The sequence below is a fragment of the Salvelinus alpinus genome, chromosome 28 (genome assembly GCF_045679555.1).
Source record: "Salvelinus alpinus chromosome 28, SLU_Salpinus.1, whole genome shotgun sequence".
In the NCBI taxonomy this organism is placed as follows: Eukaryota; Metazoa; Chordata; class Actinopteri; order Salmoniformes; family Salmonidae; genus Salvelinus; species Salvelinus alpinus.
In genome coordinates, this window is record NC_092113.1 from 34,077,962 (window position 1) to 34,096,163 (window position 18,202).

Below are 18,202 nucleotides of genomic sequence, written 5' to 3' on the forward strand. Positions count from 1 at the left end.
AAGGTCCTGTAAGAAAGCATTTCACTGTAAGGTGTTGTATTCGGCACATGTGACAAATATAATTTGATTTGATTTGATTTACAGTGAAATTGAAGTGAGCTCTCAGAGATAAGCTCACATCTGTGCAACAGATCACAATGGTCATCATCACACTTTAATTAATTACTGGATTGGTTTAATAACTGGAAGCTTTAAGCCCCGATTAAGGTTACATTAGCCATAACTGTAAACTAATGATATATGATCTCTATGATCTATGCATTCATCTAAATACCTAACTCTTCTCTAATATTTAACAGGGTCCATGAGTGCTGCTTGAGCAATACTGACATCTAGTAGTATGTGCAGGTAACTGCATTGTGTGCAATGGGTCAAATGAAGAAGCAGATAAAGAGCCATTACATATCCTCACAATCGGCAGGATTGCAGTCAACTTCATCTGTCATAGAAGCTACTTCCACATGTCATATAAAATAATTTTTTTGTAAATGAACTTATATCAGAATCCTATAAATACTTTTTGTTACTTTAAATAAGAGTCACATCAAAAGTTAAATGTTCAATTTATATTACATTATTTGGTGGCCTGAACACCTTGCTGAACCCAAAATGATTGATTAGTACCATATTCATGTTTGATAAATGATCTGCTTATCCTATGGAATAATACACAGCCAGTTTCAGGATGAATCATCGACACAGAGGTGAACTTGCACTTCCACTGAGCACAGTGTTTTTGAGAGTATCTCAATCGCGCACAAATCTATGGTCGATTTCACACAATGCCCACACAATGTAGCTGGAGAGAGAGAGAGAGAGAGAGAGAGAGAGAGAGAGAGAGAGAGAGAGAGAGAGAGAGAGAGAGAGAGAGAGAGAGAGAGAGAGAGAGAGAGAAAGAGCGAGCGAGAGAGAGAGAGAGAGAGAGAGAGGGAGAGAGAGAGAGAGAGAGAGAGAGAGAGAGAGAGAGAGAGAGAGAGAGAGAGAGAGAGAGAGAGAGAGAGAGAGAGAGAGAAATTCCATCTAGACACCGTTGCCCTAGAGCACACAAAAAACTATACATACCTCGGCCTAAACATCAGCACCACAGGTAACTTCCACAAAGCTGTGAACGATCTGAGAGACAAGGCAAGAAGGGCCTTCTATGCCATCAAAAGGAACATAAATTTCAACATACCAATTAGGATCTGGCTAAAAATACTTGAATCAGTCATAGAGCCCATTGCCCTTTATGGTTGTGAGGTCTGGGGTCCGCTCACCAACCAAGATTTCACAAAATGGGACAAACACCAAATTGAGACTCTGCATGCAGAATTCTGCAAAAATATCCTCCGTGTACAACGTAGAACACCAAATAATGCATGCAGAGCAGAATTAGGCCGATACCCACTAATTATCAAAATCCAGAAAAGAGCCGTTAAATTCTACAACCACCTAAAAGGAAGCGATTCCCAAACCTTCCATAACAAAGCCATCACCTACAGAGAGATGAACCTGGAGAAGAGTCCCCTAAGCAAGCTGGTCCTAGGGCTCTGTTCACAAACACAAACACACCCCACAGAGCCCCAGGACAACAGCACAATTAGACCCAACCAAATCATGAGAAAACAAAAAGATAATTACTTGACACATTGGAAAGAATTAACAAAAAAAACAGAGCAAACTAGAATGCTATTTGGCCCTAAACAGAGAGTACACAGTGGCAGAATACCTGACCACTGTGACTGACCCAAACTTAAGGAAAGCTTTGACTATGTACAGACTCAGTGAGCATAGCCTTGCTATTGAGAAAGGCCGCCGTAGGCAGACATGGCTCTCAAGAGAAGACAGGCTATGTGCACACTGCCCACAAAATGAGGTGGAAACTGAGCTGCACTTCCTAACCTCCTGCCCAATGTATGACCATATTAGAGAGACATATTTCCCTCAGATTACACAGATCCACAAAGAATTCGAAAACAAATCCAATTTTGATAAACTCCCATATCTACTGGGTGAAATTCCACAGTGTGCCATCACAGCAGCAAGATTTGTGACCTGTTGCCACAAGAAAAGGGCAACCAGTGAAGAACAAACACCACTGTAAATACAACCCATATTTATGTTTATTTATTTTAACTTGTGTGCTTTAACCATTTGTACATTGTTACAACACTGCATATATATAATATGACATTTGTAATGTCTTTATTGTTTTGAAACTTCTGTATGTGTAATGTTTACTGTTCATTTTTATTGTTTATTTGACTTTTGTATATTACCTACCTCACTTGCTTTGGCAATGTTAACACATGTTTCCCATGCCAATAAAGCCCCTTGAATTGAATTGAAATTGAATTGAGAGAGAGAGAGAGAGAGAGAGAGAGAGAGAGAGAGAGAGAGAGAGAGAGAGAGAGAGAGAGAGAGAGAGAGAGAGAGAGAGAGAGAGAGAGAGAGAGAGAGAGAGAGAGAGAGAGAGAGAGAGAGAGAGAGAGAGAGAGAGAGAGAGAGAGACACACACACACACAGAAACAGAGAAAGAGAAACACACAGGGAGACAGAGAGAGAAAGACCTCAGTTTATTCGCATGGCATCGGTGTCAAATTTTAGAATCACTACAGGAACGACAGGAAGGAAGCACAAGGGGGGAAAAACCTGGCTACTAAATAGAACATATATTGTTCAAGATTACAAAATAGAACATTCTGTTATTAGCTTTCTGGCTGTATCGAGTCTTATTTTATACACAAATAGACACACACAACACACACAAATCCCTTAAAAATATAATTAGTGGCAGGTGTATTGGTGATAAAACACCTGCCACTTATGTGTATAATAATGTGTATAATAATACTTGAATATTGAGCTCACTTATACAAACAAGCATACTCACTGACTCACCCACACATGCGCCTGGCTTTCTAACCCATATTAAAGCATGTGCTTGGAGTCATACAGCTTGGCTTTCTCTCTCTAGCTGCTCCCCCTCCTCATTCTACTTCTACCTCTCATCTCCACTCCTACGCCTCAGCTTCAGCCTCACTCACATGTTCTTCTCTTCTATACAACCAGGATCACTCCATATTTCTCTCTTTCCATCGCTCTCTCTCACACTCTTGCTCTCTCTCTCTCTATAGCTCTCTTTCTCTCTCTGTCTCCATCTCTCTCGACTGTCTCCCTATCTCTATTGATCTCCCTCCCTTCCCTCTCTCTCCCTCTCTCTCTCTTTCTCTCTCTCGCTTTCTCTCTCTCTCTCTCTCTGTGCATCCACTCTTCTCAGCATCCACATTAGTAACCACCAGAGTAAAAAAGTAGAGAGAGGAAGATAGATGAGCACTGTTCCGGACTCCAGCAATGGCCCCTAAAAGAGAACCGTCCATTAAGAAGTCTCCATCGCCTGTGGCCCAGCAGCCCAGACTAGGGCCTCCTTTCCCCTGCCTGCCCTCAGCTAACCCTGCCCAGCCAAGGTCAGCTCCAGAGCAAAGACCCAGGATGCTGCGACCCTCTGACTCTCCATTTGACCCCAGCACCATGGAGGTGAGTGCCACAGCACCCAGCTCTCTGTGTGTGTGTGTGTGTGTGTGTGTGTGTGTGTGTGTGTGTGTGTGTGTGTGTGTGTGTGTGTGTGTGTGTGTGTGTGTGTGTGTGCGTGCGTGCGTGCGTGCGTGCGTGCGTGCGTGCGTGCGTGCGTGCGTGCGTGCGTGCGTGCGTGCGTGCGTGCGTGCGTGCGTGTGTGTGTGTGTGTGTGCGCGCACAGCAATGTCAGGGCTAATGTGGGACGCAGGCTTAAAAATACAATGATGACTAATATGGCTATAATAATAGCCCAATGTTCCATCTTATAATAGACTGAAATGTAGGCAGACTGATAGTCTATATCTTGAGATGCAAACAATCAATCCATTTTGAAAAACTTGAATTTATTACTATTGTTTTGTCATAGGAAATGTTAAAGCTACAAAGCATCACAAATTATGTTTCTCAATTTCATGATGTGCTTACAAAACAGATGACACAAATCCTCTTTCAAATCCTCTTCCAATTGTTTAATCGGAGACTAATAGGAACCAAACTACCAGTATCTTTGTGGGATAAAGATGAGTTGAAAACTAGAGCAGTGCTATAGAACTGATTGACCTCCTCTGGGAGGGAATGCGCTCATTTCTCTCCAGGAGAGATATAACCTTGAACCTTCTGCATTTTCATATGTACAGTACCAGTCAAGAGTTTGGGCACACCTACTCATTCAAGGGTTTTTCTTTATATTTCTTTATAATATTTGCGAAGACATGAAAACTATGATATAACACATATGGAATCATGTAGTATGCAAAAAAGTGTTCAACAAATCAAAATGTATTTTAGATTTGAGGTTCTTCTAAGTAGCCACCCTTTGCATTGATGACAGCTTTGCACATTCTTGGCATTCTGTCAATCAGCTTCATGAGGAATGCTATTCCAACAGTCTTGAAGGAGTTACCACATATGCTGAGCACTTGTTGGCTGCTTTTCTTTCATTCTGCAGTCCAACTCATCCAAAACCATCTCAATTGGGTTGAGGTCAGGTGGTTCTGGAGGCCAGGTCATCTGATGCAGCACTCCATCACTCACCTTCTTGGTCAAATTGCCCTTACACACCCTGGAGGTGTTTTTTGGGTCATTGTCCTGATGAAAAACAAATGATAGTCCCACTGAGCGCAAAGCAGATGGGATGGAGTATTCATGCAGAATGCTGTCGTAGCCATGCTGATTAAGTGTGCCTTGAATACTAAATAAATCACAGTCAGTGTCACCAGCAAAGCACCCCCACACATCACACCTCCTCCTCCATGCTTCACGGCGGGAACCATACATGCGGAGATGATTCGTTCACCTACTCTGCGTCTCACAAAGACACGGCGGTTGGAAACAAAAATAGCAAATTTGGACTCATCAGACCAAAGGACAGATTTCCACCAGTCTAATGTCCATTGCTTGTGTTTCTTGGCCCAAGCAAGTCTCTTCTTCTTATTGGTGTCCTTTAGTAGTGGTTTCTTTGCAGCAAGATTTGACCATGAAGGCCTGATTCATGAAGTCTCCTCTGAACAGTTGATGTTGAGATGTGTCTGTTACTTGAACTCTGTGAAGCATTTATTTGGACTGCAATCTGAGGTGCAGTTAACTCAAATGAACTTATCCTCTGCAGCAGAGGTAACTCTGGGTCTTCCTTTCCTATGGCAATCCTCCTGAGAGTCCGTTTCATCATAGTGCTTGATGGTTGTTGCAACTGCACTTGAAGAAACTTTCAAAGTTCTTTAATTGTTCCGGATTTACTGACCTTCATGTCTAAAAGTAATGATTGACTGTTGTTTCCCTTTGCTTATTTGAGCTGTTCTTGACATAATTTGGACTTGGTCTTTTACCAAATAGTGCTGTCTTCTGTATACTATCCCTACCTTGTCACAACACAACTGATTAGCTCAAATGCATAAAGAAGGATAGAAATTCCACAAATTAACTTTTAACAAGGCACATCTGTTAATTGAAATGCATTACAGGTGACTACCTCATGAAGCTGGTTGAGAGAATGCCAAGAGTGTGCAAAGCTGTCATCAAGGCAAAGGGTGTCTACTTTGAAGAATCTCAAATATAAAATATATTTTGATTTGTTTAACACTTTTTTGGTTACTACATGATTCCATATGTGTTATTTCATAGTTTGATGTCTTCACTATTATTCCACACTGTAGAACATTTTTTAAATAAAGAAAAACTCTGGAATTAGTAGTTGTGTCCAAACTTTTGACTGGTACTGTACATCCTGAGAGGAAGATTATAAAAAGGGTTGGTTAGAAATGTAAAATCACAGAGACAATCACAGTTGGTAGGGCTATATTCAGTCACCCACATTAGCACTGTCACTGTTGTGAAACGTGCATAGCTTCGCTCTCATCAATGCTACTTACTTTGCTATAGAATTAGTCCGTGCTTGACTTGGACTGAAACAGGTGCCAGTACTCATTTTGGGTGCCGGTGCTGTTTATATTAAGGTGCAGGAGCTCCACTACTTTTGAGCCAATATTCAATTATAGGAACAGGAGTTCAAGCAGCAGAACATGTGAGGTTTTGGTACTCAGCTCCGGTGAGATTCTGCCCAAGTCAATCACTGGAATTAGTGCTCTGCAGCATGTGTCTGTGTTGATAGAGTTTATAAAAGGGTCAACAAACCCCTAGACTGTATACACCCCAATTCACTTCGTCCTCATTGATCGGAGAATTAGGCAGGTTGTGGCCCACATACCTGGCTGACTAGGTATGCAGCTCAATGAGCTAATCGATGGACCTAAGGAATCCAACACCATTTTTGTCACAGTCCAAAATTTAACATAACAGTAGTATAGCTAGGCCTATAACAGTTTCTAACTGCGTTACCATGGACAGGCCACTCCAACGCTGCGCTGTCCATGGTTATGCGCACAGCGCAGATGCAGCACAGAGCTATGACGCGAGAATTAACACTGCTGGGGCTGTGCTAGTGCTATGGTGCTTTCAAGACTGGGAACTCGGATAAATAAGAGGTCAACTCAATACGTCAGTGCCTTTCAGGACGGAAAGCGTGATTAATAGAAAGAGGAATTCCGAGTTGAATTACCGGTCCAAACTATTTTCCAAGTCGAAGATCGTTTGTTTCCGAGTTCCCAGTTGTCTTGAATACACTGATGTCGGAAGTCAGAGATCTTCGAGTTCCTGAGTTCCCAATGGTTTTGAACGCGGCATTAGTTGATCTTTCCCTCCCCTCCGACCTGTCACATTCCTCCACCTCCCGACATCTTCGACACACTCGAACATCTACAGATATGGTGGGTTCTTCAATAACCTTGATTAAATAGTTAGCTATCTAGCTAGCTACTCGAAATTGTATTCTTATTTCGGAATTGTGTGTCGAACTAGATAACAAGTTGCTAACTTTACTTGCTATCTAGCCAGGTCGATTGAGCAGAACCAGCAAGTTAGCGTTATCGTAGCTAGCCAAGGTTAGCTACTTGCCATTACTGAATAGTAGTAACCCTAGCTCGTTGGTATACATTGTCATACCAGTAACTGTAATTGCCCCTGTCTCCAAATGTCCCACAGATGTTAGTATTTCTCTTACTGACTAGTAGCTAGTTCCTAACTAGGTACGGGTGTGATAGAAAGTTGTCTGTCAAGTTAGCTAACTTTAGTTAGCTGGGCTAACTAGCCAACCACTGGTCCTTGCCCACAGGGTTGAGCAACATCATAGCTAACTTAATCTTTCTTTGAACAGTCTGACTTCTCAGAAGATCAAATCATGGGTGAGTTACAAACTAGTTCACTAGATTAGCTAGCTAACTACTGTAGCTAGTTAATTTCCCAAAACTTTAACTATACCAACTCTTGCATGCTGCCATCCTCTACTCAGACAGATGCCACTTTAATTTTCTTCCTTGCTCGTCTGACTTTTTCATATGCTTTATGCCTTGTCTGTCATTCCTCTATTGTAGAAAAGTTACCACTATTTCCTTTCTGTCCTCGGTGTTTTCTCAAACTCCATATGCAACTGATTGTTCTTTCCAGATTGAGTTTAACCTGGATCAAATACACGGTGAGTCATTGGTGAAGGACCCTAACATTTGGCCCTTAAGTCTGGGACCTTAATCTAACAGTGTTGAAAGGCATGTTGTTGGTCTGATACAGTTGCTGAAGGTTGCGGTAGGCACACCATGGATGTTAGCCTACAAGTACAGTGTCACTGCTATATTTCAAGACACTCAGTGAGCTTAGCCTGTCTTGTCATGTCTATTTCCTGTCCCCCCCCCCCCACCCCACTGTCAATAATTGGTAATAAAATAGCTATAAACAGACTTTCTATTTATGTTAGTAAGCACAGGTCTAGTATGTGAGGTAGTAATCGGCTCCTTGTGTAGGTGCATATCTATAGACAGAATCCACCTTTTGCATACCATGTACTAGTTAGTAGTGTGTTTGCATCAAACTGCATGCATTCCCAATTGTACCATTCCCATGTACCACAAACATTTCCATACCATCTAAACTTGCTTGTCATCTCCCCTGGAGTGTTACCTTTCCTTTTGTGGAGTTAGAAACAGACTGGTAGATTGGTCTTCTCTCCTGCCTGGCTTGTTTAATCATTGTTGGCATAATACAGCTCTCCCTCCCACTCTCCTCCACTACCTTTATATGGTGTTGGGAAATGGGACTCAGCGGGCCAGGAGTGAAGAGGCTGGCACATTCCTGAGAACAGGAAAAAGTTCCACAACATACCAGTGTTGTCTGCCTCCTAGGGTTCTGAAGGGATATTCCATAGACCTACCATGAAGGGATATTCCATAGACCTACCATGAAGGGATATTCCATAGACCTACCTTGAAGGGATATTCCATAGACCTACCTTGAAGGGATATTCCATAGACCTACCATGAAGGGATATTCCATAGACCTACCATGAAGGGATATTCCATAGACCTACCATGAAGGGATATTCCATAGATCTACCATGAAGGGATATTCCATAGACCTACCATGAAGGGATATTCCATAGACCTAACATGAAGGGATATTCCATAGACCTACCATGAAGGGATATTCCATAGACCTACCTTGAAGGGATATTCCATAGACCTACCTTGAAGGGATATTCCATAGACCTACCTTGAAGGGATATTCCATAGACCTACCTTGAAGGGATATTCCATAGACCTACCTTGAAGGGATATTCCATAGACCTACCATGAAGAGATATTCCATAGACCTACCATGAAGGGATATTCCATAGACCTACCATGAAGGGATATTCCATAGACCTACCTTGAAGGGATATTCCATAGACCTACCTTATAGAATGCCATTTGAGAAGTTGCCCCCCCCCCCCAACCCATCTATGTCCCTGAACTCATTTAACCTTAACAATAGACCCAATTATCCTGGGTAGACACATTTACATGAATGTAAAGTGACATGCCTGGTGAACAAAGGTGTGTGCTAGCTAACCAGTTATTTTAGTTATTTTAGCTAAAACTATGTGAAGTGATACACATGATCAGTTGTTGGGCTATAGGACAGATTTTCTTTTGTACCATTCAATCGATCTCATACTTTAGCAGTTTCCAATGTGCTTGCTGTTTTCCCCCCTTTTTTTCCCCCTCTTAGCCATTTTAACATCTTTTATACACTCATTTCTTTTCCCCTCCAATCCTCACCTCTCGCTCATTAGAGAAGATGATCCAATGACCCTCCATTGGCCTTCCTCCAATGAGCTTTGAGAGGGAGGCGAGGCATTGAGGAAAAGGGATGGTCATACAGACAGACACTCACCTGTCCCTTTCTCTCCCTCGTCCAGAGTTTAAAGAGGCCTTCCTCCTCTTCGACAGAACCGGTGATGGAAAGATCAGCTACAGTCAGTGTGGTGATGTCATGAGGGCGTTGGGACAGAATCCTGTCAACTCTGAGGTCCTCAAGGTCCTGGGCAACCCCAAGGCTGAAGGTGAGATACAATTAGGCTTGGGAGGTATACTGTGTACTGTTGAAACAATTTATTTGAAGTTTTTCAAAACATTTAACTATTTGTAGCTACTTTTTAAGTAAATACCTGCAGTTAGGAGATAAAGCAGATTGCGTTCTCCATTTCCCCCGTCACATTATTTGACATTATGAAGCTTACCGTAGTTCCCCAGAACAGTTGAGCCAGTCACGTGTTCGTTAGTAAATAGCACAACGGGAGAAAGCGGGTAGCAGGTGAGTCCAGTTGTGTATTGACATGGTTCGCTTTTATATTGAAAGTCAAGTGTTTTTTTTTTTTTTTTCAATAGAGTGATCAGGGACGTGTAACTATAGTTTTCCTTCACAGAAGATACATTACTGCAACACATTTGGCAGAAAATAGCTTCATTGTCATCAGATGACAACAAAGTGTAGCGCTACTCGGCTAGCAGCCACACACGTAAATGAGCTTACAATGAAAAAGCAAGGTTTTTTTTTGTTGCAAAAACTATCCATTGTCATCATATTTCTAATGTTTCTAACAACTACATTTCTTACTGTTTTTGCTTAAAGTTCATCTTGCATTTTACTGGAGAAAAGTAGACTGGCTACACAGAGAAAAGTAGACTGGCTACACAGAGAAAAGTAGAATGCCCTTTGGTAAATTCTCATCGAGTGAAGTGCAACTGAAGCACAACATTAGTTTGATGCCGAACAGAAATTGCAATAAGCATTTTTATATCTGCGTTTGCAAAACACAGCAAGATATTTCTGCTTGAAAAACTAAGAATTATGCGTTAAACCTAAGGGTCGTGTTAAGGTGCTTGTTATCTAAGTAAGTGGCTGAATTAATAAGGTAACGGGGCATCATATTGTGTTAGCTTTCTGTCGTGTTTGAGAAGTCATAGCCCTTTGGATGAGTTATTTTTTCTCCTCTGTTCTGGCCTGTCTGCTCCTCCCCTGTCTTCTCAGAGCAGACAAGCCCGTTGCCCTAGCGACTCCAGACTTCACCCAGACACAGCATGTACACATGCTGCTCCAGAGCCAGTACTGTTCTTCCTTCAGACAAGCATGTGTCAAAACTTTGTTCATTTGCACAATGTCTCTCGTTCACATTCGCTTGTAAATGTCCAGAATCACCAAACATGACATTCGGTTGCTACTACCTATATATCTATAACTTTATGAGCTAGATTGACCCTTTTATTGCCTGCAATTTGTTCATTTTCATTTGCACTCGTTAGTGTAACGGATGTGAAATGGCTAGCTAGTTAGCGGTGGTGCGCGCTAATAGCCTTTCAATCGGTGACGTCACTTGCTCTGAGACCTTGAAGTAGTGGTTCCCCTTGCTCTGCAAGGGCCGCGGCTTTTGTGGAGCGATGGGTAACGATGCTTCGTGGGTGACTGTTGTTGATATGTGTAGAGTGTCCCTGGTTCGCGCCCGGGTCGGGGCGAGGGGATGGACGTAAAGTTATACTGTTACATTAGCATATTTAGCTAGCAGCCTCCATGGAAATTCGCTATTACTTGTGCTAATTGCTAGCATTGGTGTTTCTGTCTTGTGTGTAGATGTTATAACCATGTATTGCTGCCACTGTATCATCAAAGGTATTATCTAAGTGAGTTTCAGAGAGAGTCAGAATATGAATGTCATCTGTTACTAGCAAGTTATTCATTTCATGAACCTGGTTTCTTAAGTGTTCCATGTGTTAACGTGGGCTATATTTCTGGAATGCTTGATTGTTTTCATTGCTTTACTGGGAAGCTTAGCAGAAGTAGAAATGCTCATGTTAACAGTTTTGCTTCCGTCCCTCTCCTCGCCCCTACCTGGGCTCGAACCAGGGACCCTCTGCACACATCGTTACGCCACAAAAGCCGCGGCCCTTGCAGAGCAAGGGGAACAACTACTTCAAGGTCTCAGAGCGAGTGACGTCACCGATTGAAACGCTATTAGCGCCCACCCCGCAAACTAGCTAGCCATTTCACATCGGTTACTCTTGCAGTCAACATGCCAATTGCACGCTCCCTCAAAATTTGAGACATCTGTAGTCTTTTATTGTCCCCAGCACAAGGTGCACCTGTGTAATGACCATGCTGTTTAATCTGCTTCTTAATCCATTCACCTGACAAGTGTGGCATATCATCTTGGCAAAGGAGAAATGCTCACTAAAAGGGATGTAAACCAATTTGAGCACAATAAGCTTTTTGTGCATATGGAACATTTCTGTCATTTTTATTTCAGCTCATGAAACATGGGACCACCACTTTACATGTTGCGTTTTTATATTTTTGTTTAGTATATTTTATTCTGTGTCCTACTGATTCCACCGATGCATCCCTGAGAATCTCAAATCATATAATTTGCTTTTACAAGAATGAGTAACAGGAAGTATTTTTAGGTTGTGCTTTCTAAGATGTCTACATGAGTTAGTTTGTACAGCCATCCTTTACCGGCCCCTATATGTCTCTACCAGAACTTGTTTGGATTTGGGTTCTTCCAATTTTCACAAGCAAGGGCCTTCTCAGGTGCACTGACCACCTTTGTCCAGCAACAACTCATGGGTTAAAAGGGTTGTGAGGTGTATACCCGTGTTCATTCATATCATCAATTCAACTATTTCCTCCATTTAAACTTTTTCAGAGATGAACCACAAGATGCTTGACTTTGAGCAGTTCCTGCCCATGCTGCAGGCCATCGCTAAGAATAAGGACCAGGGCTCCTTTGAGGATTTTGTTGAGGGACTACGTGTCTTCGATAAGGAGGGCAACGGAACTGTAATGGGGGCAGAGTTACGGCACGTCCTCACCACACTCGGTGAGTTACATTCTTTTACTCTTTCAGATCTGAGGGAAAGATCTTTTTAGAATGTGTGTTTTTGTCCACAAGATTTAAATCACTGATCAAAATAATCTAATTTGGAAGTTGACTCTAAAAATGATTGCCAAAAAATACTGCAAGGTTGACTCCTCAGTGATGAGTTGATTCAGCTTATCACAACACAAATATGTAACATGAAACAGACATTTTCTGGTAAAATGTTATTTTCAAACTGAAAACCACTAAACATTGTCTTCTGTAGCTCAGTTGTCAGAGCATGGCTCTTACAATGCCAGGATAGTGCGTTTGATTCCCTGCACCACCCATATGTAAAAAATGTAAGCGCTGATGACTGCAAGTCCCTTTGGATAAAATCGGCTGCTAAATGTCATATACACTATATATACAAAAGTATGTGGACACCCCTTCAAATTAGTAGATTTGGCTATTTCAGCCATACCTGTTGCTGACAGGTGTATAAAATCGAGCACACAGCCATGCAATCTCCATAGACAAACATTGGCAGTAGAATGGCCTTACTGTAGAGCTCAGTTGACATTCAACGTGGCACCGTCATAGGATGCCACCTTTCCAACAACTCAAATTTCTGCCCTGCTAGAGCTGCCACGGTCAACTGTAAGTGCTGTTATTGTGAAGCGGAAACGTCTAGGAGCAACAATGGCTCAGCCGCGAAGTGGTAGGCCACACAAGCTCACAGAACGGGACCGCTGATTGCTGAAGCGCTAAGCGCGTAAAAATCCTCTGTCCTCGGTTGCAACACTCACTACCCAGTTCCAAACTGCCTCTGAAAGCAACGTCAACACAATAACTGTTCGTCGGGAGCTTCATGAAATGGGTTTCCATGGCCAAGCAGCCGCACACAAGCTTAAGATCACCATGCGCAATGCCAAGCGTCGGCTGGAGTGGTGTAAAACTCGCTGCCATTGGACTCTGGATCAGTGGAAACGGGTTCTCTGGAGTGATGAATCACTCTTCACCATCTGGCAGTCCGACTGACGAATTCTTGTTTGGCGGATGCCAGGAAAACGCTACCTGCCCCAATGCATGTTGCCAACTGTGAAGTTTGGTGGAGGAGGAATATAATGGTCTGTGACTGTTTTTCATGTTTCGGTCTAGGCCCCTTAGTTCCAGTGAAGGGGAATCTTAACGCTACAGCATACAATGACATTCTAGACAATTCTGTGCTTCCAACTTTGTGGGAACAGTTTAGTTTTGTTGACTGGCCAGCACGGAGCCCAGACCTCAACCCCATCGAACACCTTTGGGATGAATTAAAACGCTGACTACGAGCCAGGCCTAATTGCCCAACATCAGTGTCCGACCTGACTAATGCTCTTGTGGATGAATGGAAGCAAGTCCTCTCAGCAATGTTCCAACATCTAGTGGAAAGCCTTCCCAGAAGAGTGAAGGCAGCAAAAGGGGCGACCAACTCCATATTAATGCACGTGATTTTGGAATGAGATGTTTGTCGAGCAGGTGTCCACATACTTTTGGTAATGTGGTGTATATTTTCCCTGCTTTTTATAACTGTCTTTCAGGGGAGAAGATGACGGAAGAGGAGGTAGAGACACTTCTTACTGGACACGAGGACGCTAATGGCTGTATCAACTATGAAGGTGAGAGGGAAAGAGTAAAAACAGAATGATGGATGGAGATAGGAGACAACAGGACGAGCTATAACTGGACTAGGTTCATGTGATGTAATGATCCCCCCCACCCTAAACCCTTACACCACCACCACACCTCTAGAGTAAGTAACACCTAAGTGCAACCCAGGGAGCTAGCACATCTGGTTATGCAGCGCTGCCCTTGCATGACAGTGCATGTTTCCTTGCTGTGTGTGGATAGGTAGAGTACTATAGAAGCTGTCAGGGGGAGCTTGCTGGGCTACAGTGTGTATCAGAATGAAGATGCAAACAGCTGTTTTAGAGCCTGCTTAAATGCACAACTATTGAAATGTCTGCATTAACGGTTGAGTAGTCAAATACTGGTATTGTGTACTGATGAAACAGTCGGCTGAAGACCTGGACTGAGGTGGTGATAGTTCTATAATACAACACAATGTCTTGTTGGGTGATCGGACCAGAATGTGAATACAAAGAGTTTGTAACATGCTGTGTAACTTTCTCCACAGCCTTTGTTCGTCACATCATGTCAGGCTGAGAGCCGGTACGGGTCAGGCTGCAGAGGGTATAACAGTGCTCTACCTAGGCTGTCCTGCTTAGTCTTCTAAACTACCCGTTAGAACATAGAACACACTGCTAAACTACCCGCTAGAACATAGAACACACTGCTAAACTACCCGCTAGAACATAGAACACACTGCTAAACTACCCGTTAGAACATAGAACACACTGCTAAACTACCCGCTAGAACATAGAACACACTGCTAAACTACCCGTTAGAACATAGAACACACTGCTAAACTACCCGCTAGAACATAGAACACACTGCTAAACTACCCGCTAGAACATAGAACACACTGCTAAACTACCCGTTAGAACATAGAACACACTGCTAAACTACCCGTTAGAACATAGAACACACTGCTAAACTACCCGTTAGAACACACTGCTAAACTACCCGTTAGAACACACTGCTAAACTACCCGTTAGAACATAGAACACACTGCTAAACTACCCGCTAGAACATAGAACACGCTGCTAAACTACCCACTAGAACATAGAACACGCTGCTAAACTACCCGTTAGAACATAGAACACACTGCTAAACTACCCGCTAGAACATAGAACACACTGCTAAACTACCCGTTACAACATAGAACACACTGCTAAACTACCCGCTAGAACATAGAACACACTGCTAAACTACCCGTTAGAACACACTGCTAAACTACCCGTTAGAACATAGAACACACTGCTAAACTACCCGCTAGAACATAGAACACACTGCTAAACTACCCGCTAGAACATAGAACACGCTGCTAAACTACCCGCTAGAACATAGAACACGCTGCTAAACTACCCGTTAGAACACACTGCTAAACTACCCGTTAGAACACACTGCTAAACTACCCGTTAGAACATAGAACACACTGCTAAACTACCCGTTAGAACATAGAACACACTGCTAAACTACCCGTTAGAACATAGAACACGCTGCTAAACTACCCGTTAGAACACACTGCTAAACTACCCGTTAGAACACACTGCTAAACTACCCGTTAGAACACACTGCTAAACTACCCGTTAGAACATAGAACACACTGCTAAACTACCCGTTAGAACATAGAACACACTGCTAAACTACCCGTTAGAACATAGAACACACTGCTAAACTACCCGTTAGAACATAGAACACACTGCTAAACTACCCGTTAGAACATAGAACACACTGCTAAACTACCCGTTAGAACATAGAACACACTGCTAAACTACCCGTTAGAACATAGAACACACTGCTAAACTACCCGTTAGAACATAGAACACGCTGCTAAACTACCCGCTAGAACATAGAACACGCTGCTAAACTACCCGTTAGAACACACTGCTAAACTACCCGTTAGAACACACTGCTAAACTACCCGTTAGAACATAGAACACGCTGCTAAACTACCCGCTAGAACATAGAACACACTGCTAAACTACCCGCTAGAACATAGAACACGCTGCTAAACTACCCGCTAGAACATAGAACACGCTGCTAAACTACCCGTTAGAACATAGAACACGCTGCTAAACTACCCGCTAGAACATAGAACACGCTGCTAAACTACCCGTTAGAACATAGAACACACTGCTAAACTACCCGTTAGAACATAGAACACGCTGCTAAACTACCCGTTAGAACATAGAACACGCTGCTAAACTACCCGTTAGAACATAGAACACGCTGCTAAACTACCCGCTAGAACATAGAACACGCTGCTAAACTACCCGTTAGAACATAAAACGCACAAGCTCTTAGAAGTAACCCAACATCAACTCTGGGTGTAAATTGTTAGTGTCACAGATCGTCCTTGATTTACTGTACCACACATTGTCTATTAATCAAAGTAAGAATTTCTCTCCTGATCTAGGGTCCCTTTTGGTAGTATCAAGCTGTTCAAGTTTTTTTTTCAAATATAAAAGCTCTTGCAGTGGGAAAGCCTGGTGAGAGCGATGTTGTGTGGTCTGAACTGGAGGTTTTGACTCATGGTGGACTGAGACTCTGCACACGCTTTTTCAGTTCTGCCCACAAATTTTCTTTGGGATTGAGGTCAGGGCTTTGTGATGGCCACTCCAATACCTTGACTTTGTTGTTTTGTTAGTTTGTTAACAAGACATTTTTGGAGTGGTTGAAAAACGAGTTTTAATGACTCCAACCTAAGTGTATGTAAACTTCCGACTTCAACTGTACATGCTGAGCAGGAGTGTTTGTTTTACTCGGTGTTCAGAGCTTGCTAGATAATGGTAATGTGATTTGACCACCTTTGCGGGACCAAAATAGGCCTTGGTTTACCGAGTTTTTATGTGAAAGCCCCATTTCATACTTTACACATTATGTAGTTACATAATTTTATAATTTTGCTCATTTGGACCATGTTTCCCATAGTAGACCAGTCACTCCTGTTAACCACAGATTTACAGTGAAGCTGTAGCTAAGATCTCCCTGTACTTTAGCTCCCCCAATCTGTCTACCCCTGATCTGTGTCTTGCCTGACGACTCATCCAGAATTTAATTCTGCTGCTCTATCGATCGCTCCACACATTGTCTGAAACTGTCATCCTAGAAGTTGTCTGTGCTGATGTCAAAATGAGGGCTGTCATATCTCTCCCTCTCTCTCTTTCCCTCTCTCGGTCTCTCCCTCTCATCTCTTTCCCTCTCTGTCACAGAACTCGTCCGTATGGTCATGAGCGGTTGAAGATCAAGAAGAAACATTCCTTCCTTTTCTTTGTTAGTTTATTTCACCCTGTTTATTTCTGTTACATATTCAACTAGCTTCCATCCCTCTCCTCCTGCCTGCTCCCTTTGTTATCGTATTATGTCTTCACATGTCCTTTACAGTCCCATGTTCAGACCATGATGACCCAAGCTATTTTAATGGCCTGGCTCTTTCAATTAAGAATAAGACCAACTTGCATGTAACTAGACGCTTGTGTGCTGCTGGCGTGGCCTGCAATAACATTCCCAGATACAAACAATTCAATCTGGTTCCAGATCTGTTTGATGTCTTGGGACCAGGCTACTTAATACCTATCCTTGGACAATGATTATTGTGATGCAATACATGGCTTGGTTGAGTCAGTGGGAAGGGACCGTGTTGTGGTGGTGGGTGACCAATTACCTATTATTGTTAGCCTGGGTCGCAGACCTGTATGTGCTGTCTTGCCAACTCTGTCATTGGCATGACATTGACAGCAATGTAGTTGGCAAGACAGCACAAAGTGATCTGAGACCAGGCTAGCGAAGACTTGCTTTGGCTGGGAAGGTCTCCCTTCCTATTGCTGTGCAGTTTGTTATTCAATATGTATATGAAGCCATACAATCATGCTGATGTACAAATGCAATGTTCAGTGGATTTTTGTTTTATTCTCCCTTTATATGTTGCAGCATTCAAATAAAATATTTTTTGAAAACTGAAAGTTGTTTTTTTCTAACAAACTTTAAACTTCTAAGAGAACATGATTTGACTGGGTGAACTTAATCAGCTATGGATATTTGTGGTCAAATCATTTTACTTCCACAAATATCTGTTTTAAAAGAAATTTGTCACTAAACTAGTGTATTGTGTTCAGAAATGTGTTGCATTTTATTAGATGGACACAAGAGGGCAGTGATGTCTATTTTGTCAAAGACACTTCATACTTGGCACACCCTGGCAACCTGTACTGTGTGTTTAATTAATGATGGGCAGTAACCATACCAAAACAACTCATTTTATTG

At 42.5% G+C, this 18,202-nt stretch overlaps 1 protein-coding gene across 3 annotated transcripts; it reads left to right on the forward strand.

Moving 5' to 3' along the window:
- The first annotated feature begins 3,128 nt into the window (after positions 1–3,128).
- Positions 3,129–17,901, forward strand: LOC139557737 (myosin light polypeptide 6-like). Of its 3 annotated transcripts, none has more exons than XM_071372881.1 (6): positions 3,129–3,516; positions 7,555–7,582; positions 9,338–9,481; positions 12,119–12,292; positions 13,855–13,932; positions 17,152–17,901. In XM_071372881.1, exons 1-6 carry the CDS (start codon positions 3,334–3,336, stop codon positions 17,178–17,180), a joined length of 636 nt encoding a protein of 211 aa, XP_071228982.1. In that variant the 5' UTR covers positions 3,129–3,333; the 3' UTR covers positions 17,181–17,901. The 3 variants fall into 3 exon arrangements, with proteins under 3 accessions (XP_071228982.1, XP_071228984.1, XP_071228983.1); XM_071372883.1 differs by lacking the exon at positions 7,555–7,582 and adding an exon at positions 7,265–7,292 and having other exon boundaries at positions 3,279–3,516; XM_071372882.1 differs by lacking the exons at positions 3,129–3,516; positions 7,555–7,582 and adding exons at positions 6,459–6,818; positions 7,265–7,292.
- The last annotated feature ends 301 nt before the right edge of the window (positions 17,902–18,202 follow it).